The sequence below is a fragment of the Sorex araneus genome, chromosome 1 (assembly GCF_027595985.1).
Source record: "Sorex araneus isolate mSorAra2 chromosome 1, mSorAra2.pri, whole genome shotgun sequence".
NCBI classification, from domain to species: Eukaryota; Metazoa; Chordata; class Mammalia; order Eulipotyphla; family Soricidae; genus Sorex; species Sorex araneus.
The window spans coordinates 154,805,549-154,830,680 of record NC_073302.1 but is presented as its reverse complement, the minus strand read 5'-3'; the positions used below and the strand labels follow the sequence as shown (position 1 = coordinate 154,830,680).

General features: G+C 44.8%; 1 protein-coding gene across 2 annotated transcripts; it reads left to right on the top strand.

Annotated features, from left to right (window-relative positions):
- Positions 1 to 742: 742 nt before the first annotated feature.
- OTP (orthopedia homeobox) lies at positions 743 to 10,380 on the top strand. Of its 2 annotated transcripts, none has more exons than XM_055145915.1 (3): positions 743 to 892; positions 2,207 to 2,616; positions 8,283 to 10,380. In XM_055145915.1, the coding sequence occupies exons 1-3, from the start codon at positions 856 to 858 to the stop codon at positions 8,811 to 8,813; spliced, it is 978 nt and encodes a 325-aa protein (XP_055001890.1). In that variant the 5' UTR covers positions 743 to 855; the 3' UTR covers positions 8,814 to 10,380. The 2 variants fall into 2 exon arrangements, with proteins under 2 accessions (XP_055001890.1, XP_055001884.1); XM_055145909.1 differs by lacking the exon at positions 743 to 892 and adding an exon at positions 1,652 to 1,768.
- The last annotated feature ends 14,752 nt before the right edge of the window (positions 10,381 to 25,132 follow it).

The following is a 25,132-nucleotide window of genomic DNA, read 5'->3' as shown; positions in this document are numbered from 1 at the left end:
GCACAGGAATCAGTCTGCGCGCTGGTCCTGCAAGCGGACTTAAGTGCCAGGACTCACTGCGCGGGGGCCGGCTGTCGAGCGCTCTTGGACTGTTAACGGTTTGGGACTCCGTTGGACACAGGGTCCTGCCAGAGCCTAGATCCTAGGGGCAGGCCTGTGTGGCTGGGGCGAAGACGACTAGGCGCGGTCTAGAGGCCGCGGCGTTGCCCTTAGTGTGCCAGGGACCGGCGGGCCCGCGCCCGCCGCAGGTCAAAGTCGCCGGGAACTTGCGGGTAGGGGGGTGATTTTGGTCACGCTGGGGTCATGCACTGCTCTGGCCCTTGCCCTGCCTCGGCCTCAGGACGATCCTAGCTCAGAAAGACTGAGACGCATCTTTGCAGCGAGCAGGACGCGACACCGAGAAGGAAGGGGTGCTTGGAGAAAATCGCAGCAGAGAACTAAGCGCGGCCGGGCCCGAAGCCCCGGGTGAGGCCGAAGCGGCCGCCGGTGTTTTGGCGGCAGCTCGGAGCTGGAGCGGCCACTGCTGCCGCCGCCTCCTGCGGGCGGGCGGGCGCGGGCGGGCGGGCGGGCGGGCGGAGTGGGGGACTCTCCGGGCGCTGACATTTGCAGGCTGCCCTCCTGATTGGTCCCCTCGCCGAGCTGCTCACGGGTTCATTCAACTGTTAAGCACCTCCCCGTCTCTCTAAAGGACATTATAATGCAAGAAGCCCCCTTTTTAACCACAAACCGAATTTTCTTTCATTTAGGTGATCTATATATATCTATATCGTATAGCTTATAGCTTATATCTATTTTAAATAACTTAAAGCCGCTAAAATTTGGGGGGGAACAGCTTTCGCCCTGGAGCGGTGCGCGATGCTGTCTCACGCCGACCTCCTGGACGCCAGGCTAGGTGAGTGCGCGCCTCTCGCCCCGACAGCCAGGAGAAGCCGGGGCAGGAAATTGTCAATTTGTTCCTTATTTTACCTTAATGTGCCCTAAATGGACTAATTTCTTTAAAAGTAATTGTGCTGCATTAAACTTTAATTTGATTTAACATCGTCTTAAAAAAAAATCTATGGAATATGTAGATCCAAAAGAGGACTTGGGAAATGTTGATACTTTTGTTTCTCTTATTTTCTCTTCTCCCTCCCCCTTTATTATTATTATTATTATCATCATCATTTTATTGAAAGGCAATTTGCGCTGTGGTAATTTGTTTGGAGGTGTTGCGCTTTCTTGCCCCCTGTGTGGATTTGGATTTCTTTCTTCTCTTTTCCCTCTTTTTCTCTCTTCCTTCTTTCCCCTCGTCGAAGTATGATTGAATTTGTAAATAAATGGCAAAGGAGAAAACGCCGCAATCAAAGCAGATTTGCAAAATGTGCTCTTTGGTGGGTGGGGTGGGTGGGAAAGAAGAAAACCTAAATCCATCCTCCCAAGGCATCCCCGCCTGCAAAGGTCTCGGCAATGCCAATGGCTGCGCCAAAACGCGCCTTTTATTTTTCAGGAAAGAAAAGTTGCATTCTCTAAAGTTTGATCCACGGTTTTGTCTGTAGTTTTCTAAATGCAGTCTAGATTGCTGGCTCCTGGGTTTCAGGATTGGGGATCTTTGGTGATGGATGCGACTTCATATCCCGAACCTCTTTCTCTGATTTGAGAGGGGTAGGCGGAGCTGATTTTGGTTGACTTCGGGGCGGGGGTGGCAGGCTCGGACACTTAATTCATCTTCCAAAGGTGAGAGGGAATCGGATGAGCCCCGAGGTTGAGCTGTCAGGCTGCTTAAGCGCAGGTAGGGCGGCTCCTAGGAATCGTTTTATTTTCTTCCTTCCCACCCCCTGCGTAAACCCTCCATCCAAGGCTATGCGCTCAGATTCTTGGGGACAGAAGGGTTCCGGTTGATAAGAGGGACCCCGAGGCATGTTTCACTGCCGGAACTGGGAATTTTCATCATTTGAAAGATGAGAACGTGAGCCGCTTCTTCCTGGTAGCCCGCTGCCGAGAGAGGGGCAAAGGACCGGCACGAGTCCTTGCAGCCCGGCCCTCCAAATATCCTGGGGTGCCCAGCTGAGCCTTGGGACAGTTTTTCGCCGTGGGGCGATCGTGGGCGCAGAGAGAGGCCTCTGGCTGCAGGAGAGCCATTGCAGCTTTGGGGGGCGTCGGTGGGGAAAACCTTCTCTCCTGGCGATCGCCAGCACTGGTAGTGACCGCGATCCCCTTGCCTCCTCAGGTATGAAAGATGCCGCCGAGCTTCTGGGCCACCGGGAGGCGGTGAAGTGTAGGCTGGGCGTGGGGGGCTCCGACCCTGGGGGCCATCCGGGGGACCTAGCCCCCAATTCCGACCCAGTGGAGGGAGCCACTTTGCTGCCTGGGGAGGACATCACCACCGTGGGCTCGACGCCGGCCTCGCTGGCGGTGAGCGCCAAGGACCCCGACAAGCAGCCGGGGCCCCAGGGCGGCCCGAACCCCAGCCAAGCCGGCCAGCAGCAGGGCCAACAGAAGCAGAAGCGCCACCGGACGCGCTTCACCCCGGCACAGCTCAACGAGCTGGAGAGGAGCTTCGCCAAGACTCACTACCCCGACATCTTCATGAGAGAGGAGCTGGCGCTGCGTATCGGGCTCACCGAGTCCCGCGTGCAGGTACCGGGGCGCGGGCGGAGCGCGAGCTGGAGGTGGGAGACGTGGGCTCTTCGCCCGCTCGGTTTCCGCGCGGCGCGGCCTAGCCGCTGCCTCTGCGTTTCCCGGTGGAGTCAGTTTTCCCCGCGCGCCGACCTGGGTCCGAAACGGCCACGAGACTCTCGGGGCAGTCTAGCCACGGAAAGCCCGTCGAAGGCAGGGCAGGCACGGTGTGCCCGCGGGGCTGTGGCCACCCGGAGCGCGGCTACCGGTCGCCTTCGCGTCTCCCAGGCTGCCACGCCGCGCGCGCATCTCCGCCACAGGACCGCGTTGCCAGCCCAGGAGTTTGTGCTCAGCGTCGGAGAAGTAGGGGCACGCAACAAAGACAACAAGGGAAAGGCAGGAAATAAGCATAGTGAGCACTTTAAAAAAAATCTCCACACTCCACTATGGATTTTACGGTATCATTTCACTCGCCTAAATATCACCTTCTCCTCTCATCACTTTCAAGGCAAGAATATCCTTAGCTCTGATATTTAGAAAACCTCCAAAATGTGCGCTTTGGTGGTGTACGGGAGCACTGGAGCGACCTGGCTATAACCAGTGAGCCCAGGCTTTCCCGTAAGGAATCGGGTTGCGGTGCAGTGCGGTGTGGTGTGCGGGTGGCTGACAGTTTTCTGTCCCAGATAGTTAACATGAAGAAAGGGCAGGAAATATTGACAGGTGGTCGTCTAAACCATTTCTGATCCCTTGCTCTCCTCCAGTCGGCTTCCAAGTTGCAGTATATATACAGAATAACCGTGATGGCTCCCCTGAATAGAAGTAGAATAAAAGTAGTAGTAGCCTAATGGACCACAGATTCCTCCCCCTCGCTTTTCAAAAACAACGAAACCATCATAACAAACAGGTTTTGTACCTGTCCCGGTGAGATTCCAAGACCTCCCTTTAGTCGTGAGCTATCCAGGGTGCTGAAAAAATTCTATCCTGGACGTGGATATTTTCTGTCAGCTACACTGGGTGTCAGCTCAGCGCTACTTTTACCACTTAAGTTTAAAGATCTCAGTGTTTTTACAGTGAATCTAAAGGGAAAGAGACAGTGTGAACATAGTCTCAATGTTGATTATTTCTGTCTTCATTTGGCTTTTGAAGGATACTTCAGGCACAGCAAATGGAATGAAATTAAAGTAGAGATAACCTAAGCCAGAAAAATTATGAAGTTTCTGTTTTAAACAGTAGGAAAAAGAAATTCACTGGGGAATCATGGTAAAGTAATAGTCAGTGTATGATGTAAGTGAACATTTTCACTCAATTTAAGCCTGGGTGTTTCCCTTAGTAAACTCTGAAAGCCCTGAACCATGAGCCATTGAAATTAAGCCCCAAACGAGTACTATTTACATTATGCCAGTATATTTTATTAATCCTCTATATTTGTTTCCTGAAGTTATTTTAAAATTTAAAGTTGGGCTTAAATGTTTTTAGAAAATACTATTTTCATAATCCATCACTGCTAATGATAATAAAGGCTTGTTAAAATATTGTACACACAAGAAATCCATAACTTTCCTTTTTGTTCTCTAAGAGAAACACTGTCTAACAATTTTTGTTAAAGAGTAAAATACTAACCTAGACACACTGGTAATTAGTTTAAATTAAAATAGAACTTAGAATCACAAATAAAATATAATTGGACAACTGATTTTATGAAAAAAGAAAATGAGGTCGATTAAACTTTATTAGGTCTTCCAAAGGTTAATGGCAGTGATTCTTTTAATAGAAAAAGTTGTAAATGAAATGAAATATAAACTATGTAATAGAAATTGCTATTTTCCAGAAGTACACAAAAGAATATTCTCGAAGAAAGAGACAAAGTACTTTAATTGTTGTAGCATAATGTTCAACCAAAGATAATAGCTTGAGGCTGCTGATAGGAACAATTTAATAGAATGGCAATTTCAATATTTTTAAAAATAATGTTTCATAGTTTAAAAAGTAATCAGATCACCATAACCTTCTTAATTAACATTTCAAAATGATTAACATTATGTAATGTAATGCAAAAATAATTTATGGAAAATGTATTTACTTCACAATTCACTGTACCATTGCTCCTTGACCAAATTCAAATTAAATAGTAATTGGTTTATGTTCTTATATGATGAGTACTTCATAGTTTTCTTCATAGTTAACAGATTGCCACACATTCATTTCAGTGAGCCACTGCACTGATTAAAAATGATCTAAACATTCAATTTACTGCAATTGTATGTTTTAAAGAATGTTTTTGATTCTGCACTAAGTAATCCAACCTACTTATATTTTTACCCATACCTGGTAAAAATCATACTTTCAAGTATTTATTAAAGCACCTCTACTCACAAGGAGGCAAATTCCATGTCTGATATCGCTCCCCTTTTCTGGCTAGTGTAATAAAACCATTCCTTTTATAGCATGCCATTATTAGAAACCAATTTCAGAATTATTTATAACCTGGAATGGCTTATTAAGCAGCAATGCGAGAATCATGCAAATTACGCGATCAAATGCAATATAATAAGCATAATCATTAGTCTCTAGCACGGATTAATTAACTTTCAATATTTTATTTACATAAAAACCAAATCAGTGAAATAACTTCTGCACAGTCAGGCTTGCCTTTCAATATTTTATACGAACAAAAATAATGTGCTGTAATTCCATTGACCGTGTCCCCCAGAATGGCCCTGTCACCTGCCACATCTTAATAGGGGGACAAGCTGAGAGTATTTTCTAGTTTTCTAATGGAATGAGAAATTGCATTTTCTTCCTCTCCCAGCACTATTAAAGTGTAATGAATTCGGCCCAGAGTTCACGGCTGGCTGATCGAAATGAACCTGAGATCTAGGCTTTAATATAGCTCCCCAGATTTCCTCCCAAATCTTCACATTAATCATTTGCTGGATTCCAATGAGATCTTCATAAAGCATTTGCTTTGAGGGGAAAAAAGTAATATTCTCTCTTTGGCCCTCTCTTTCTCTATTTCTGAGCCATTTATAGGAGGGGAATTAAACGGGCTATATATTTTAAAATACATTTACAGTATGTCTATATTACTGTAACAGCAGATATCATGAAAGTGGATTTTTAAATTCCAACCTCCATTAGATTCTCACTGTTGTATTAAGCATTTTCTAAGAAGAGCTGCATTTCAAACTGAGTACAAAGTTGGCCCGTGGCTGCGGTTAATATATTTCCTGGAGTTGTCATCTGTGCATTCTCAAAATCTCCCTTAGGTTTTGCCTGCATTTTAATCCGTCATGCTCTAGTTTTCAAGTGGAAACATTCACATTTTAAAAACATATGCATGGTAGCTTGGAATGGAGGTGTTAAGACCCCATGCATATTTCACCCCCTCCAGCCTCAGTAAGCCATGAAACATAAAAAATTTTGTAGCCATCATTTGACTACTAACCCTCAAAAATAATTGAGCACAATTTTTTGATTATTCCTAGATTTAGTTCTTGTAACAGCTGTTCTTTTCCACCTGTGCCTGAGCAGACCTTAGATTTAGAAGCTTTTCTAGAAATCCTGTTTTCTACCAAAATTCTACAGGGCAATTCTTCCTTCTGTTTCTCTCCCCACTAAGACTCCCACCCCAGCTTCAGTTCTGCCACACTTCTCTGCTGCTTCCCAAACATTACAACCTTCCTGGATTTACTGACATGTGTAGGGGGTTAGGAACCGGTCTTTAATTCAAAGATACCTTTCAATATATATCTAGTGTGCTATGTGAAAACTCTTTGGACACAGACACCATCCCTGTCTATAGCTCCAGCTCATCTCTGGTTTACCTCCACACAATCCAGTGGTGTGTAGGTAGAGCAAAGTGACTTGTGGCCAAAGGTCCTCACTTTGTTTTCCTGCGCTCCTGTGGGTTGCTCTCCTCCACTTACAGCTCAATCTGAGCCAGCTACATTGATCCCATTCACCATCATCAGCCCTGCTGCCTCATTAACCGGCTATGCCACCAGCACTTGGGTTAGCAGGGATGACATCTGGCTTCTTAACTCACTCTGGATGGGCTAGGGGTTAGGCAGAAATGTGAAGAATGGAATAGAAACCAAGAAAAGATAGAGTGGCAGGGAATGGTGTGGATGTGGTAGGGGAGGCCAAGGCTGGCCCAAAAACCAAGGAGAATTCTGATTGCAATGACACTCCCACTCAAGTATAAAGTACATCTCTGCTTACAGGGTTGTGAACACACACACACACATACACAATCACACACTGCTGTGTATAGCTGGTTTTCTGAGATTGAGGACAGGGTACTCCACACTTACGATACATTAGCTTGCAGAAGAAACATTAGATATTCTGGGTTAAAAGATGAACAGTCTTTCGGCCATGAATATGATGGTCAAATTAATTATATTGGCCAAACTCAAGAGGAAACTCAATCAGTACCTGAGCAGTGTCCCATGTCAGTTATATGCATGTATAGCAAACCTCCAGCTGACTATGTTTAAACTAGAAACCTGCCAAGCAGGCATGTGAAATTTTTAAAAAATCGAATTTCTATATGGGGAGATGGGAGTTTATCTTGGTCAGGAGCTTACATGTTATCTTTCAGGAAGATGACTTCTCCTGTGGGAGTGATTTTGACACTACATAGACAAATCTGCCTGGTAAAATCTGAAAGTGAGGGGATCATTATTTAAAAGATAACAAGTTTGACAACTTATTTTCATTTAAAATATATTTTATCCAACAAATCTCTTTTTAAAAGACACCTGGGTTAGTTTAAGTGAAGTTAAAATTTATGCATAACAAGTGTGTTTTAAACTTGAGGTCTGTTGCTTCGCAGTGATCAGAAAATACACTGTTTAGTTGATAGATGAAACAGGGATGGAGAGAGCCTTGGAAGCCTTGTTATTTGGGGTCCTTAGTGAGATCTTGTTAAGAATAACCTCAAAGATCTGGGCATAAGGGTCTTTGGGCAGCCGGTTGCAGCATCTCCACACGGCCGCAGACAAAGATGCCCTCGGAGGGCTCTGGGGATAGGCAAAGAAACTCGTGGCAGTACTGCCAGTCGCTGTCGGTGCCATCAGAAGTCGTGACGGTGACCCAGACCACACTGTGTGGCTCAATGGTGCTTGCTTTCCTGCACGGATCACTATACCAGCCTCCCCGCTCTGTCATCCGTGGCGTTTGGAGGTTTTCCTTTGTCTGATTTTAAACTGGTTGTGTCATCCACGGCCCTTCGTCAATTTCCAAATTTCTGAAAATTCTACACCCCATCAGCGTTACAGGGCACGCTATCAAGCCACAGGGGCGCTCATGTTTATCTTCATCTGTACACCCGTGGGGCCAGCCTTGACACACGCCTGCCTGCAAACCTGGGCATCTCCGCCGTGCACAGGCGAGGCCAGCCTGCGGGCACTTGGGAGGGGGGGGGGAAGGCCGCACACGGTGGTACCTGGGCACCATCTCTCCCGAATTCTGAGCGCCCGCTCAGAGCTTGGGTATCAGGGCGCACAGCTGGCCTCGAGCTGACGGAGACCCAGGATGGGTGCAGATTGGGCCGAGGGGGGGGGGTCGGGGTGGGGGGGCTTGTGGGTGGATCTGACTCGGGCTTCTGGGGAGCCAGGCTCGCCCCCGCCCCCGCCCTGGGTCACTAACAGCGCCCGGTGTCTCTCCCGCCCCTCCCGCTCCAGGTCTGGTTCCAGAACCGGCGCGCTAAGTGGAAGAAGCGCAAGAAGACGACCAACGTGTTCCGCGCGCCGGGCACGCTGCTGCCCACGCCGGGCCTGCCGCAGTTCCCGTCGGCCGCCGCCGCCGCCGCCGCCGCCATGGGCGACAGCCTGTGCTCTTTCCACGCCAACGACACCCGCTGGGCGGCGGCCGCCATGCCCGGCGTGTCGCAGCTGCCGCTGCCGCCCGCGCTGGGCCGGCAGCAGGCCATGGCGCAGTCGCTGTCCCAGTGCAGCCTGGCCGCCGGGCCGCCGCCCAACTCCATGGGCCTGTCCAACAGCCTGGCCGGCTCCAACGGCGCGGGGCTGCAGTCGCACCTCTACCAGCCCGCCTTCCCCGGCATGGTGCCCGCCTCCCTCCCCGGCCCCAGCAACGTCTCCGGCTCGCCCCAGCTCTGCAGCTCCCCGGACAGCAGCGACGTGTGGCGGGGCACGAGCATCGCCTCCCTCCGCCGCAAGGCGCTAGAGCACACAGTGTCCATGAGCTTCACTTAATGCCGCCGCGCCCCGCCCGCTCCGTGCCCGGCGCCGCGCCCCCCGCCCCGGGGCCGCCCCGCCGCCCTCCCCGCGCGCGCCCGGGCCCCCGCTCCCTGCTCGGGCTCCTGCCCCGGCGCCCTCGCCCGGGCCCGACCTGGCCTCCGCCGCGTCTCGTCTTGTCCTCTTCTCTCCCTCCCCACCGGCTCGGGCCCACCCGCCGCCTGATTTCGCTCGCCCGGGTTCCCTGCTTCCTCGGCCCTCCTCTTTCCTCCACCCACCCAGCTCTTTTCCCGGCCCTGTCTCCAGCGCATCCTCCCACCCCTCCGCCCCGGACCCCGTCCCGCCAGCCCCGCCGGCCTCCCCCGCGCTCGCACGCGGCGCGCCCGGGCCTAACTCCCGGCCTTCCGACCTGCGGCGGCCACGCTCACACCTTCAACACGACGCCTACGACCCCCTCGCCCGCCGCCGCCACTTGGGCCCCTTCTTTCCCCGCACCTGCCACCCTTCCCTCCTCCCGCACCCTTGCCCAAAGCCTCCTTCCCGCCATTTACTTACCAGGGAGTCGACTCAGGATCTGAAATCAGACACCAATGGACTGGATTGTGGGCAGAAAACACACACACTCGCACTCTGGCTCACTCGCAGACACTCCGCGCGCGCGCACACACATACACACACGCAGTGCATCTAGGTCACACACAGACGTGTTCAAGGGACAGCACAATGTTAGGGATTTTTGTCTTAAAGGAGGACAAGCCTCTGCTAACCAACCGTCTCATCTGAGGGCCCAACTGATGTAGTCATTGGATTTATCCTTGCATTTATTGTTTCTCTGAACTCCTCTCTTTACCTCCCCTTGCCCCGTTCACGCAGTCACATCCGTGCAAACCTCTATTGGCTTGCCACCAAACGCTTTTCATTTGATCTTGTTTTGATTTCTTAAGCACAACCATGTGGGGATGGAAGGGAAGGCTTCTCAGGAGGAACATGCCAGTAGATTAGGTGGCTGGAGTAGACTAAGGCAGTCAGTTGATGAAGAAGAGGTGATCCTACCCATTTTGATAAGTCTTTATAAGGAAGAACAAAATAGACGTGTAAGAAAACATTCCTTTTGTAAAAGCAAAGCCACATTTCTTTACTGGATCTTTCAGGACTAGGATTTGTCTGCTTCCTTTTCTGTTTCTCTCTCCTCACTGCTCTGTGCCCTTGGTTGTTTTGTGGTCGTCCTGTCGTCCCTCGTGCCCCGTGGCCCCTGCTGGCCACTGACAGGTGCACTTGGACATCTACAATCCTGCAACTTTGTACAGAGAAACACAATCAGCTCTTTCTGCATGTGCTGGTCAAATCCAAACCCAGAGAACAGAAGCGCTTTCGAAGAATGAACATGTGAAATAGGATGTTTTGTGTAGATAAAGCATTCTTGTTACATACTGGTCAATTTGTGATATGATTTAACTTATTGTCTGTGCTTATTTATGGAATTTGGTTTTCTTAATAAATGTTTGAGCTAATATAAAGCATATTATTTGACTTTTCCGGACAAGTTTATATCAACTTAAATGTAAATGGATTAAAATAAAATCATTTTCGGTATGTGATATGGAGAATGATGGGTTTTGGTGTGACTTCTGAAAGGCGGGTGGGAAAGAGACCGGTGCTGAAAGTTTTCAGTCGGCCTCAACTAACTGGCGGGATCCCAGCCTTGGGGACACGTCTGCGTTTCAGGAGGCTTGGATTCAGCTGCCTGGTTGCACTGCAGTCCAGACAACGTGCTCCCCTGCGCAACCTCAAGTCAGGAAGGCCCAGATTATTAGGCTCCCTGGTCCACAAGGCGGAAGCGAAACAGTCAGAGCGGAACATCTCACGCGAGTTTGAGGCCTCGCGAGGTTTTGGGCGGCCTGGTGCTCTCCAGCCGAGATGGGCCTTGGGGTGCAGCGGTGAGTGCGGATCAGGGGCTCCTTCCGGAGCTGGTAACTGCTGTGGTGGACGGGAAAACCAGAGAGGCAGGGGGGCTACGGGGCGGGGCGGGAGGAAGGCCCCGGGTGAAGGGTGAGTGGGCCGAGCTCCGGAGTTGCCCAGGGCGCTGGTTCTCCTGTATGCGTATGCGTACAAAAGGACTTGGGGGGTCCTAAAGCTGCGGTGGGGGGGGGCTTTGTCTCCAAAGATCCCCACCGGTTTCGGCTACCAGAGACCTCCCCGGGATGGGCAAATGATGGCGGCACCCCAAAGAGCCTTGAGGAAGACGTGGTGCTTGTGGGTGTCTGCAGGCTTTGCCCCGCGGGGCAGTCCCGGGCCTTCCCAGGTGTCCAAACTTGGTTCAAACTCACCTGGAATTTAGCCACGTGCCGGGCGAGTATTTCTCCCATACCTGCTAGGCGTCTGATGGGGAAGGCTGCTTTTCAGCTTGGCTGCATTGGCTTTTGCATTGGAGGGGAATCGATCGCGCAGGCTTCCTTTGGAAGACTAACCAAAATCAATCTGTGGTTTGAAATTTATTAATGGTCATTATAGGTACTGAGACCGCACCCCCTTTTCCAAGGGAAGCTTTCACATTTGGTGGCCTTACAGGGTAAAATCCTAATAAAAGTCCTTGCTCTAGATTACCTTTCTGGGCCACAGGTGAATTTTAGCAACTGTTGTAATTGTTGATTAAGAGAACACAAAGGAATCTCCTCCAAGGTGAGAACAAAAAGCACATGGTTTTCTAGAATAATGAAAAATCACATGATCATGTTACCCTGGGTATTTTAGAGGTAAAATTGGTGATTATACTTCTAGCATTTCAGTTCTACCATTTAAAGAGCTATTTTCGATATAATGTTAAAATGTTAAAGAAGAGAGAAATATGCTCACTTGGGAATTTCACAGTGAGATGAACATTTCTCTATTGTAGAATTCACAATAAAATTTAGCATCCCATTAATCAAATTTCTAAACCATCATTAGATAAAAAGATTTTCTTCTATGTAGCATTTCTTCCCATTTTCCCTTGTCTTAGGTTAGTACTCTATTTTTAAAGTTTTTTTTAAACCATGAATACCGTAATCTCAAGTCACATTTAAAAAATCAGTACAAATCACAGATTGCTTCACCAATGAACATGGAAGGTTGTTTACAAGGATGCTAATTTTACAGCTTTTTATGCTGCTATAAAGCATAACTTTATGATGTAGGAATGCAATAAAGGATGCTAAATGGAATCTTTAAAAATTGTATTTCTCAAAGGCAAGGGAAATGGGATCTTTCATTAAAAAAAAACAGGCCAACTCAGAACACTGATGAGAAGTTACAAATCAACTGAAGTGATAGATGCTCTCAAAGCTATTTATATTTCATAATACAGTGGTTATTTATCAATATTATAATGAAAGTGTATGGAGTTTTTCACTTGCTCTGAGTCTGGAATAATATTTGTTTCAATGACAATAGATTAAGAACCCTGAGCATTTTAATGTCATCTCAGCCATTAGCATAAGGCATGGCAACCTGGTCAGAATTGTTAAGTTGACAGTTTAGCAAAGATAGAAAGCAGAGAATGAGAATCTTAATCACAAACCTAAAAGATTTTTGTATTTTTGAAGGAGGGGAAAAAAACTAACAGTAGAATAACAATTTTAAAAAATTTCTTAGCAGTGATTCTAAAAATTATTAACATTTATTAATAGCTAAATGCTAGAGTAAAGAAAATAGTGCTACATATCATTCCTCTATTTAATCATACTTTTTACTGCATAGCCTGTTTGGTATTGAGTAGTATAACTACTCACCAGGTAGACAGAGTCAAAGTACATTTTGGTATAACTATATGAATGATTTGAATACACATATTCATCCCTGTGTATTTTCTTCCCTGATGTTGTTACTAAATATTGTAGGTGGCATATAAGTGATGGCATAGTAATGACGTTACACCTACTTTATCTTTCATTTCAGTGGCAGAAATAGGATGTAAGGGTCCAGAGAGATATTACAAGGATTAAGGCACTCGTTTTGCATATGGATCATCTGGGTGATCTTTTGTCACATGTGGTCTCCCAAACTAAATAATTCAGCCCACCGAGCATGATCCCTGAGCATAGAGCCAGGAGTAAGCTCAGAGAAATGCGAGGTATGATGCCCCAAACCAAAAAACATAGGATAGAGGAATTCAGCCTGCTAAGGGTGATATTAAGAATTGAATTCAAAATAGAACACAGCAAATTTGGGATATCAAGGTAAAGGTTAATGGGGAGAAACAGAGAAAATACTAACTTTGGGGCCATTTATGTTTGCTGACCTCAATGACTTCTTCCCTTGAAAATGAGAATGTTTTAAATTTGTGTTGTGGACTTTGCATTTTAATTTTTAGTGTAGATAAGGAACTTAGCCCACAAAGACGTGTCTCCTAGTAATGGCAGTAGTTAACCTGTCAGTTGAATAAATGCAACCTTCTTTTATCCTTTTCATGACATAAAGGTAATCTCATCTGAGGGCATTTATATGGAGAAATAACAGCATGGCATGGTGAAACTACTGGCTCATTAATCCTGGCATCTACTTCCTATAGTGTTTCTTGATTAGTTAGATTCATTCATCGAGTATTTCAGAGTTTCTTATTTGTCACCATTGGCTAGGTTCACTGAGTTCAGGCTAAATTGAGCCAGAAGCAATGTTTATTAGTAATTTTGTAGTACAGGCTATCCTAATAATTCAGCCCAAATATCTCATCTGAAAAATATCCATTCACTCTAGCTTCTAATGTGGGTTGCAGCTGTGTTCATCGGGAATGGAAAGAACACAAGTGATTGGGCATGTATTTTCTAAATTATTAATATGATGGCTAATAGCTGTAAACCCATCTTAGTATCCAATGCAGAAATTATGATTCATTTCAAAAATGAAAGCAGCAACAAAAGGGGCACCTCTTGCCTGACTGTGTGCTTACTCTGATCAGTGCAGAGCTCTTGGTCCAGAAACCATGGCATATTTAGCATGTGGTCATTACAGAGACAAACAGAACAATGGCTTTTGCTTTTCCTCATGCATGCTCTTTCAAAGCAAGATGTGGAATTGTAAGAATTATGAGAAAATGCTTTTAAGGGATTAGAGGCATGACCTACATGAAACCTTTTAATTATGTCATAGTCACTTTTAAAGTATGTATAATTAGTTGTTTAAGCAGTTAAGCTGTATATTGCTTCCACAGAAAATATTCTGTATGTTGAAGTTACTACCTTTGAAGCCACTTTGGATTTGTGATACACTTGTTGCTGTTGCCTAAATTCTGAGCTGAAGTCATTCAGAATATCAGAATACCTGATATCAGAATATCAGGGATATGTATGTATGTATGTACATAAATGCATAATTTTTTCTGTCTTTTGTTGAAATGTCATAGGGCTTCATATGGTTTTGCTTATAGTTTAGTTCTTATTGAGTCTTTTTTTTGCTTTTTTGGGTCACACCTGGTGATGCACAGGAGTTACTCCTGGCTCTGCACTCAGGAATTACCCCTGGCAGTGCTCAGGGGACTATATGGGGTGCTGGGAATTGAACCCGGGTCGGTCATGTGTAAGGCAAACGCCTTACACGCTGTGCTATTGCTCCAGCCCCTCTTATTGAATCTTAATGACATATTAGAAACTTTAGAAGCCCCTAACATTTAATAGGTTATATATTATTCTCTTGTTGTTTGGGGGTCACACCTGGCAGTGCATGTGGTTAGTCCTGGCTCTATTCTTAGAAGCAACCTTTAACAGTGCTCAGGGGACCATATGCAGTTCTTAGGATTGATTCAAGGTCAGCTTCACGCAAGGCAAATGCCTTACCCCTGTACTATCTCTCCTGTCCAAGATAATATATGATTATTTTTGTTTGTTTTTGGTCACACTTGGTGATGTTCATGGGTTAGTCCTCAGGAATCACAACTGGTGGTGCTTGGGGAACATATGGGATGCTGGGGATCAAATCTGGGTCAGCTGTGAGCAAGGCAAATGCCTTACCCACTGTATTATCACTCCAGCCACAATATATGATTTTTATGAAATTATAAAAGCATTACTAAACATCAAAGACAAAAATACAGGTTTACTAAAATTGAAATAAATTTTCTGTATATTTTCTAATAGTAAAATTTTGAATGAATTTGGTGAAAAAAAGAGAGAAATGGTCTCTCTTTTTGCTTCCCTTGCTTTATTATTGCATATCTAGTCTGTGTTTTAGGTACTTGAGCACTGATTTCAGAAATAACATTTTCAAAGGTTATTTATTACTTTCCCTTTAGTATTTTACAATTGAACCTATTTTTCAGTTTACAGAGCACATTATCTCTCTTAAATCATTACGGCACCGTTATGATGCAGATTTTATAATCCTTATTTTGCAGATGAAGAAACATACAGAGGTTAAGTAACTTACTAACTTGCAAAAGTAACTTACTTCTGAAGTAAGTGGCAGAGGTAATTTTTTTTAAAGTCAGGTCTTTGTATCTTTCAGCAACCTTATTATATATGTGAAATGAGGACATTGGGACATTGTTTTTTTTTTCTTTTTGGGTCACACCTGGTGATGCACAGGGGTTACTCCTGGCTCTCAGGAATTACTCCTGGCAGTGCTCAGGGAACCATATGGGATGCTGGGAATCGAACCCGAGTCGGCCGCATGCAAGGCAAACCCCCCACCCACTGTGCTATTGAGCCAGCCCCTTAACAACCACCTTTTAAATTTAAACAAAACAGATGATTTTTGAAATATAAAATCCGACTTTTATTTTTATTTTGGCACTGGGGATGGAACCCAGGGTCTGTTACACACAAGACATATAGTCTGAATCTGAGCTACATCCCTGGTCCCAATGTAGATGATTTTTGATAAGATATGATAGTGGCATTGAAAATTGATTTCAAAAGTATGAAGCACCACTTTTTTCTGAACTTAACTTTCTCTCTCTCTCTCTCTCTCTCTCTCTCTCTCACTTAATTCAAGATCGAGTCTGCCACTGGGAAGGTTCTTTATAGTATGAGGGGTATTAATGGTATTATTGTCATGTGACCTGAGTTCTGGGCTAAGGTGGCAAGAAACTTGAGAGCTAGCCCTGGAGGTGTGTTTTGGGATTGTAGATGGAGAGAGGATGCTTTGATGCTATTCACAGAAAGGATCCTTGGTGCTTCTGATATGTTTCTTAAAAGCTAGTAAGAGGTGATAGAAATGATTGTACAGAAAATTCCTGGGCTCATCTTCCCCACTGATGCATCATTTGTACAACTATATATGTAGCTATTCTACCAGATGTTTTTTATCTGTCCCTACAAAATTTTATAGAGGTATCTTTTGATGTTACTTTGGTACATTAATTATTCTCAACTCATGATTGGCTGTATCTCAAATTTCCATTCTCCATATATTAGAAACCCACTATCAACCACAGAATCTTAACATTCAAAGAGATTTTTGAAATCACTACCAGTTCTTTGGCACTATTGCCAGTTGTTGGCTCGTTGCCAAGTGGACCTGCAGATTCTGGGTCTGCAGATCACTATTATTGGCTTAACTGCCAGGGAGTTCTTCTGTTTATTGAGCCTCCTCTGTCTCCTGGTTTTACTTCTATAACTTGCTTATAGACTTCTTGTTACATCTTTTAAAAGTGAACTTATTTTTTTTTTGGTCTACATTAACATATCGTAAGCATACCATTAGGCTACCAACTAAACCTCCTATCACTTAACACAACCAAGGTTTCTTTCTGGTCACAAAATTTCCTCTGTCAGGACCAGTAGATCTCTCAAAGAGCTTACTTTGCACGTGGAAGCCCTAATGTGGTTCCAGGCACTGCATGGTCCTCCAGGCAACTCTGTAGTGACCCTTCAGCACTGAACTTAGAGTGCTACCCGAACACTGCCAGGTGTTGGCCCCCAAAACTTTCCTCTGGGAGTGAAGTGTCTCCTTAAGACATTTCCCCGTCACATGGTGACCCAGTAGTTCAGTTATTTTAAATTGATGGCTTGCTCACCTGGTCATGAGGTTTTCATCATCTTTGAGGAAAAAGGAAGTTGGAAAGTTTTGACTGGGGCATAGAAATCTCTGCTCATGTTCAAATAAGGAAGTGCTAGTTACATGACTTCCTCTAAGGGAAAGAGGAATGGCAAATATAGGAGAGCACATGAATATCCAACAAGTAGAACGTGTCTTTCATAGTCTTGTTTCTCTGGTGATAAATAACCTTGGTTCTCTTATGTAATGTGCTTTTCATAGATATAAGTCAATAGCCAGCTTTTTCTTTTTTTGATGTATTTGTTAGTAAGGGACAAAGGTTGGGGAGTACTAGAGAATTAAAATTCTAAAACAGGCTTTTGAAGAGCATGCCATATAATTGGGGAGACAAAGTAAGTACAATTTATTATTATTTTACTATTTTTATTTTATAAAGTTGTTCATGATGATTTATTGCAGTCATATTTCCAACAACAATCCCACCATCATTGTACCTTCCCACCATCATTATTTTCAATTTTCACAACCATCACCCAAGCCTGTCCCAATAGCAGGCCCTAAAAAATTTATATTGCTTGTTATGAATAATTTACTAAAAATGATCAGAAAAGATTTCCTTAGAAGAAAGTGTGTGAAGACTGTTGTATCTCACCGTGAAACCATTAAGCCCATGTATAAGAGATTACTAATATGTTATTACAGGTTAGGCCTTGTGTGTTAATATTTTCTTTTTTTTCCTTTTTTGCTTTTTGGGCAGAGCGATAGCACAGCGGGTAGGGTGTTTGCCTTGCACGCAGCCAACCCATGTTCGATTCCTCTGCCCCTCTCGGAGAGCCCAGCAAGCTACCAAGAGTATCTTGCCCACACAGCAGAGCCTGGCAAGCTCCCTGTGGCGTATTCGATATGCCAAAAACAGTAACAACAAGTCTCACAATAGAGACGTTACTGGTGCCCACTCGAGCAAATTAATGAACAATGGGAAGGCAAGACAAGACAGACAGTGCTTTTTGGGTCACACCCGGCGATGCACAGGGGTTACTCCTGACTTTGCACTCAGGAATTACTCCTGGCAGTGCTCAGGGGACCATTTGGGATGCTGGGAATTGAACCCAGGTCGACTGCGTGCAAGGCAAACGCCCTATCTACTGTACTATCACTCCAGCCCCTTAATATTTTCTTTATTGAGATTGGTTAACTTCTACTTTACATCCCATCCAATGTAGTGTGATACTCGTGGTATATCAGTGGTGTTTCATGGCCATACACTCCAGGAGTTCTAAAATTTTGAATGGAGTGATACAGCTGGAGTTAAATTTTTAACTGAATGGTGACTTTGGGGTCCAGAAACATCTCTGCAGCTTGTTGCTCTATTTAAAGATTTATTTACGAGTCTCTGGATCATGGCTGGTTAATGAGCTTTTTTTTTTTTTCCTTTTTGGGTCACACCTGGCGATGCACAGGGGTTACTCCTGGCTCTGCACTCAGGAATTACCCCTGGCCGTGCTCAGAGGACCATATGGGATGCTGGGATTTGAACCCGGGTCGGCCGCGTGCAAGGCAAACGCCTTACCCGCTGTGCTATCTCTCCAGTCCCTGGTTAATGAGCTTTTATGGTGCCAGAAGCAGTTCATGGGCATGACTTCCAGGCTCCCAGAAGAACAGGGAGATGAGGGGAGGTAGACCATCCCTGATTCTGTGAGATCCTGGAGATTTGGGTCACAAAACCCGATACCTGAGTTTTTCAACAGATTCATTCCTGGGTGAGGCTTTGTCCCAAGCCTGGAGAGATAGGCCGTAAGCATGGTGGCAATTGGAGTATAGAGGTTTTTGGCTGCTGTGGCTCTGTTTGGGTGGGTGGTGCGCTTACCAGCACCCCTCTGGAATACCCCAGATGAGACTCAGAGGCATCTCTAGTAAGTATAGTACTAGGAGGTTTTTTTTGGTTTTGTTTTGTTTGGGGGCCACACCCAGTGGTGCTCAGGTTCTGCACTTAGGAATCATTCCTCGCAGGCACAGGGGATCTTATGTTTGCTGGGGACTTTGAATATCTGTCGCATTCAAAGCAAGTGATCTCTCCACTACTAGTGTACTATAGTTCTCGCCCCTCTTAGGATGTTTTTAATAATTTAAGTGCTAAATACTGTAGATGATATAATACAAGTGCATTGAGAACTTAAAGAAACAGAAAATCTTTGGGTTTAGAATTTTCGGATAAGGCTACCTGGAGTAAGTGATAGAAAAATGATGGAGTTATCCATTAGTATTTTCTTCTCTACTTTATTTGAAACTATTTGACATTTTATTGTGAATTTTACTTTCAGGTCAATGAAATATATTTTGTGCTACCTGTGGCATATTTGATATGCCAAAAACAGTAACAACGAGTCTTACAATGGAGATGTTACTGGTGCCCACTTGAGTAAATTGATGAGCAAAGGGATGACAGTGACAGATATTTATAAAATGATGAAATTCTCTATTATTCTCTTAAATTTGGAGGTGTAGTCAAATTCTGGTCTCTAATGACAAAAGCAAGCAATGGCAGGTCATTGCTACACTTCCATTAATAGCCATCTATGACATAATGTCATTATGGTATCACTGATATTCCAAATGGACGCACTGAAGCTCTGTAAATTCCCTATTGAGCTTAGACTCAATAGATGTTTGCAGGTACTCAATAGATACTTATTGAATCAAGTTTAGCTTTAGATCACAGCTCATTGTACTTGCTACTCTGTCATCTACAGGAGTAGTTACCAATTTTAAAATATTATCTGTTAAAGGACTTACATAATTATTAAGGTGAAAGACAGTTTCTGACAACAAACAAAATAATATTTTTATTCCCACAAAAAGAGACCATCCTTATCCAGTGGTGAACACAGTACGTACTTAGAGTTAACTAGACACCTATGGGAGGCTAATTACCTTTTCCAAAGAGTTGGGGTACCATGTAGTGTCTTCAACTCAGTAATTTAGTAAGTGATGCACTGGTATGTGGAAGAGTTAATATGCCACTCGTAGAAACTCCAGTGACTGGATTGTTTCCCACAATGGGGGGAGGATCAAGTGCTTGCCGGGGAAGCAGCTATCTTAGATTTCCCTGTTGGAAGACTTAAGGGCTTCATTTTCATTTTAAACCTAGTGGCTTCTCTGGGAACTGGTTGCATGCCATGAGACATTTCAGATGTGAAGAGTTAGGAGGAGAAATTTTCTCCTTAAGCAAGAGCTGACAGTAAGGTTCCAGTAGGGGTGGCTTTGGGTGCAGATTGGGAGATCACTAATTTTCAGAGAGATGGGATTTTTTTCCCTTCTTTGTCATATAAGAGCAATCCTTGTTCTCCCTTTACTAGAGTTGGAAGCCATGAAGCAATGTAACAGGCTTAAAAACATATTTGTAGTCCTTGGTTAGGCTTTCTCTGACTCTGTGATCTTGGCCCAGTCACATAGTTTCTGTGAGTTTCTGTTTCTTCAGATAATATCTGAAATTCTTTCCCAGTGCTAACCATTTCTAATAATTTTATAATTAAAATTCCATATGGTTGACTAATGTGAGACATGTTAGTTAAAAAAAATTGTTGGAGCCAGAAGTGGGCAGGGTGCTTGCCTTCACACACACACACACACACACACACACACACACACACACACACACACACACACCCCACACACACATATATATGTTACTCAGAGGCCTGGGCTTGTCTTTTTGTGTGTGTGTATGTGTCTGTGTGTGTGTGTTTTGGGTCACACCCAGCGATGCACAGGGGTTACTCCTGGCTCTGCACTCAGCTCAGGAATTACTCCTGGCGGTGCTCGAGGGACCATATGGGATGGTAGGATTCGAACCCCATTCGGCCACATGCAAGGCAAAAACCCTACCCGCTGTGCTATTGCTTCAGCCCCAGCCTCGGCTTGTCTTACCTAATTCTGTTTCTTTTAAAGGTATTACCTTTCCTCTCCTTTTCTTTTTTTTTTTTTTTTGCTTTTTGGGTCACACCCGATGGTGCATAGGGGTCACTCCTGGCTCTGCACTCAGGAATTACCCCTGGCGGTGCTCAGGGAACCATATGGGATGCTGGGAATTGAACCCAGGTTGGACCCGTGCAAGGCAAATGCCTTACCCACTGTGCTATTACTTCAGCCCCTTACATTTTCTTTTAAAGGTCTTACCCTTTCAGGGATGGAAATATAGCCTATGTTCACTCCATCTGGTCTCCCAAATACCACCAAGAGTGAACCCTAATCCCTGAGTGAAGAACCAGGAAGAACAGGAGTAAACCCTGAGCATCGCCATGTTTGCCTTTCCTCCACAAAGATATTATCCTTTTATCTGTCCAGAGATCTGATTCTGAGCCATTGAGTATTGTGTTAAAGAGATGAGCACCAGTGCTCTACTAAGGAGTTGCAGTCAGCAATGTTTCTCTACTCTTTGTAATAACACTGAGGAAAGGGGTTGAGAATTGTTTTTCAGAGTAGGAAAGGACCATTGGAATATGTAAGAATTTAGCTTACATTGACACATGTGATTGTACAAAGGAATGCTTATCCCTTTCTTTCACTTACTGGGATCCTGGGGTTTGTGTATAATCCGGTAGGGTTGTTCCCTGGGCTTAATGCAAAAGGAGAAATTAGAGAGAAAAGAGATAACATAGACATATTTTGCAACAGGAAGTACTCAAAGTTTTGGTTGAATAGATTAGACTTAATTAGTGCTTGTTCCTTGTGTAAAGTTAGCAAGGCAACTAGCTAACTACTTAGTATTGGATTGGTCAGCATAGTTATTGAGATGCCAACGCAATGCCTGGTTTTTATTACCATGTGGGAGAACCACACTAGTGGGCAGCCTAGTTGCTGTTCAGGCAAGTGTTAGAAAGTATCTCTGCTCATTAAGCTTCCTATTGCATGGGTGCAGGCAAATAGTTCAACTGCAGGGAAAACTAGTGAATTATGTGGTTCTGAGAATGCCTTTTGCTTTCTTCCCTCCACTGATATTTTGAAATCCATAGAATCTTCTCTTTCAGATCCCTTTCCCTTGTCAAAATAGGAAATTAAGTGGTATCATTTACATTTTGACTGAGTAGATTGAAAGGAATAGGCTAGCTCATCCATTTAACACCTTTAATTTTAGTGTAGAAATAGACTTTATCTTAATCCATTTAAAGAATTTAAGCATTCATTGGAGGCAAGTGAGAATCATGTTGTAATAGCGCATAGGAACATTATGCAATTTAAGGAAATTGTACCACACCTGGGACTAGCTCCCCAGGTTAATCTTCTATGGTCGTTCAAAGGCTGCTCCAGGAGTTGGAAAAAACAGAGTAAAGAAAAACATTCCTCATCTGGGAGCAGCACAGGTGTTTTTCTTCTTATTTAAATAGGATATACTTTTATTTGCTGGATATATTTTTCAATAAGTAAGAAAACAAAAAAATAGTAATTTCCTCTTTCCTTTGCTGTCACACTAACACCAGGTTCTTTGCAGTAGTCAAGATTTTTTCCCCCTGTTTCTTTTGATCACACCTGCCAGTGCTCAGGACTTACTCTGGCTCTGAGCTCAGAGATAAGTCCTGTTGGGTTCACAGGACCCATGGGGTTCTGGGTTTCGAACTTGAGTCAGCAGCATGCAAGAGAGTTGCCTTACCTGCTGTACTCTCTCTCTCTCTTTGGACCTATAGGGTTTCTTAGAGGTCATTTACTGCAAAACTAAGTACACAGAGGCACCTTTGGAACTGTTGACTTCTATATGAAATCCTGAATTCCAGAGTGACTTGGCCATTATCTCTATTTAAATTTTAAAGTAGTCATTTGCCCTTACTATGTGTTCCCTCCCCCCACTCAAAAAAATACCCCAAAAATAACACTCACTTTTCATCTCCTCTGTCTTCCATTCTTTTGCTTCGAAGTCCCCAGAGTCTGTTTTTACTCTGAAATCCTGGTTTGAGTTTCCTTCTCCCTGCTGTCTGGTAATACTCATGTTTTCTTTGGTCAGATAAGCCTCATTCTTCTATTCCCAAGTTGCTGCGACTACAGGGACCTTGAAGGGGGGGACAACAGCTAGGCGTGCGACCTGTTTATCCCTAAGTAACGTGGTGAAGGGAAGAGGGACAATGAGGCTTAGCTGGGTGTTGGACAGACAAGTCTGACCTGGACCGTAGGGATGGGACCATGGTTGTCTGACTGTGAGGAGGGGGACAGGAGAGTCTGACCTGGGCTGTAGTTGAGACAGTGAAACCTGTGTATAAAGTCAGGTCCAGGAGTTTTGTCCCTTAATTTGTATGTATTTATGATGAATTTAGTGGACAGTACCTCGACAATTACGAGATGATAAATGAAAGAAAGGAAGGAAGTGTTTCTGGTAGTTTGAAAAAGTGGGGAGCAAGGGAGTTAGACACGAGCAAAGAGTCTAACTTTCTCCTTTTGTCTTGACTGCCCTCAGTTTTCAGGAAAATGCCTGCCTTGGATCAGGAGTGGCAAAGTCTGCCAGAACACCTACATGGCATGGACACTCAAGTCTCTGCAGCCCCACGGGGCAGCTGTCCAGCTGTGCCTGGAGCCCACTTGTTCCATGTGGTGTGGGAAGAGCTCTTATGGAGGAGCATGGAATCAGGCTGGAGTAAAGAATTATTCTTTGTAGGAAAGGAAAAATCAGTCCTCTCTGTGGCACAGGTATTCTGGGTCTGTCACATTCCCCTCAGTAAAGATTTTCGGGAGACAATGAAATAATGAAGCATGATAGTTTTCTTTTTTAATACAGGAGTACTACTATTTATTTATTTATTTATTTATTTATTTATTGCTTTTTGGGTCACACCTGGCGATGCACAGGGGTTACTCCTGGCTCTGCACTCAGGAATTACTCCTGGCGGTGATCAGGGGACCATATGGGATGCTGGAGATCGAATCCGGGTCAGCCGCATGCAAGGCAAACGCCCTACCCACTGTGCTATCGCTCCAGCCCCAGGAGTACTACTATTTATACAGCCATTGATTAAGCTGATTAAATTTGGCATGAAATCCACATTACTTTTTCTTAAAATTATGAATGTTAATTTTATTTTGTTATGTTTTATTATTATTATTAGTTTTTAATCACTGTAAGATGCAGTTACAAAGCTTTCCTGTTTGAATTTCAGTCACACAATGATTGATCATCCAACTCTCCAACAGTGCACATCCTCCACCACCAAGGTTCCCAGTATCCTCTCCATCCCGCCCCTCCCCCTGCCTCTAAGGCAGGCAATCTCCCCCATACTCTCTTTTGCGTTGCTTGTTATGAATAGCATAAGATGTCGTGCAGCTGCTCTCATGGCTGTATACTCCTGGAATTCTAAAATTTTAGATAATTAGGGTCTAGAGAAGTCTCAGCAATGAGCTTCTCAGTTTGGAGATTCTTTTGTGTATCTCTGAATCATGGCTGTTAAGGAGCTTAAGTAGCAGCTGGAAACAGTTTGTGGGCATGACCTCCAAGGTCCCACGGGGATGGTGGGGGGTTGGGGGGGCAGGCAGGTGGGGGGCATGAGAAGGATCGGCCTATCCTCTATCCCTTGAGGCCTGGAGTTTCCTGTCATTGAACCCACGTACCTGCACTTCTGATTTGGTTCTGGAAGTTGGCAGCCACCAGGGTCTTTAGGGCACAGGTGGAGGGACAAGGCCTGCCCCCATCTGAGGCACTCTGGTGAAGTTGGCCTGGCTTAAAGTCTGAAGGCATCTCTGCAGCGAGCTGCTCAGTTTGGAGTTTCCTTTGTGTGTGTCTGGAGGTTTGGAAATTTCTTTGTGTGTGTCTGAATCATGGCCCTTGTCGTCATCTTTTCAGAGAAATAAACTGTTGGCATATGCCTTGCAGGGCGTGACTGCTGGTGCACCATAGTGCACCGCCAGCCCTCAGCCTTAACTGTGGCTTTTAATCTCTTTCGAGATTTATGGGGCTCAAAATAAGGCCAATAAATGAGCTTATATAGCTGAGCTGGAGGTGACTTGTGGGTGTGGCTCCCACGTACCTAACTTTTGATCTTTTAATTTGTTGGTAATCTTGGCCCCAAGTTGTTGGGGTCCGACCAAAGGCACAGCAGCAATTTTGGGGTATCAGGAAGTCTGAAGTCACCATCAGGCTGCTGATGCACTCGCCCCGCAGGTACAGATTGACCTGCTGGTGGCACCAGACCCCTGAAGCAAGATAGTTTTTATTGAACAAAACTTGCTTAGAAAGATGTGGGAAGAGAGAGAGGAAAAATGTGTTCTAGAAGGAACACAATCTTCTCCAGAGTGGAAATAAATAAGTAAAGAAACAGAGACAAGAGACAAGTAAGGGAAGTAAATGTCCAGGGGAGAACATGACTTGAAGAGCAAGCCCTGAATGGTTTTTG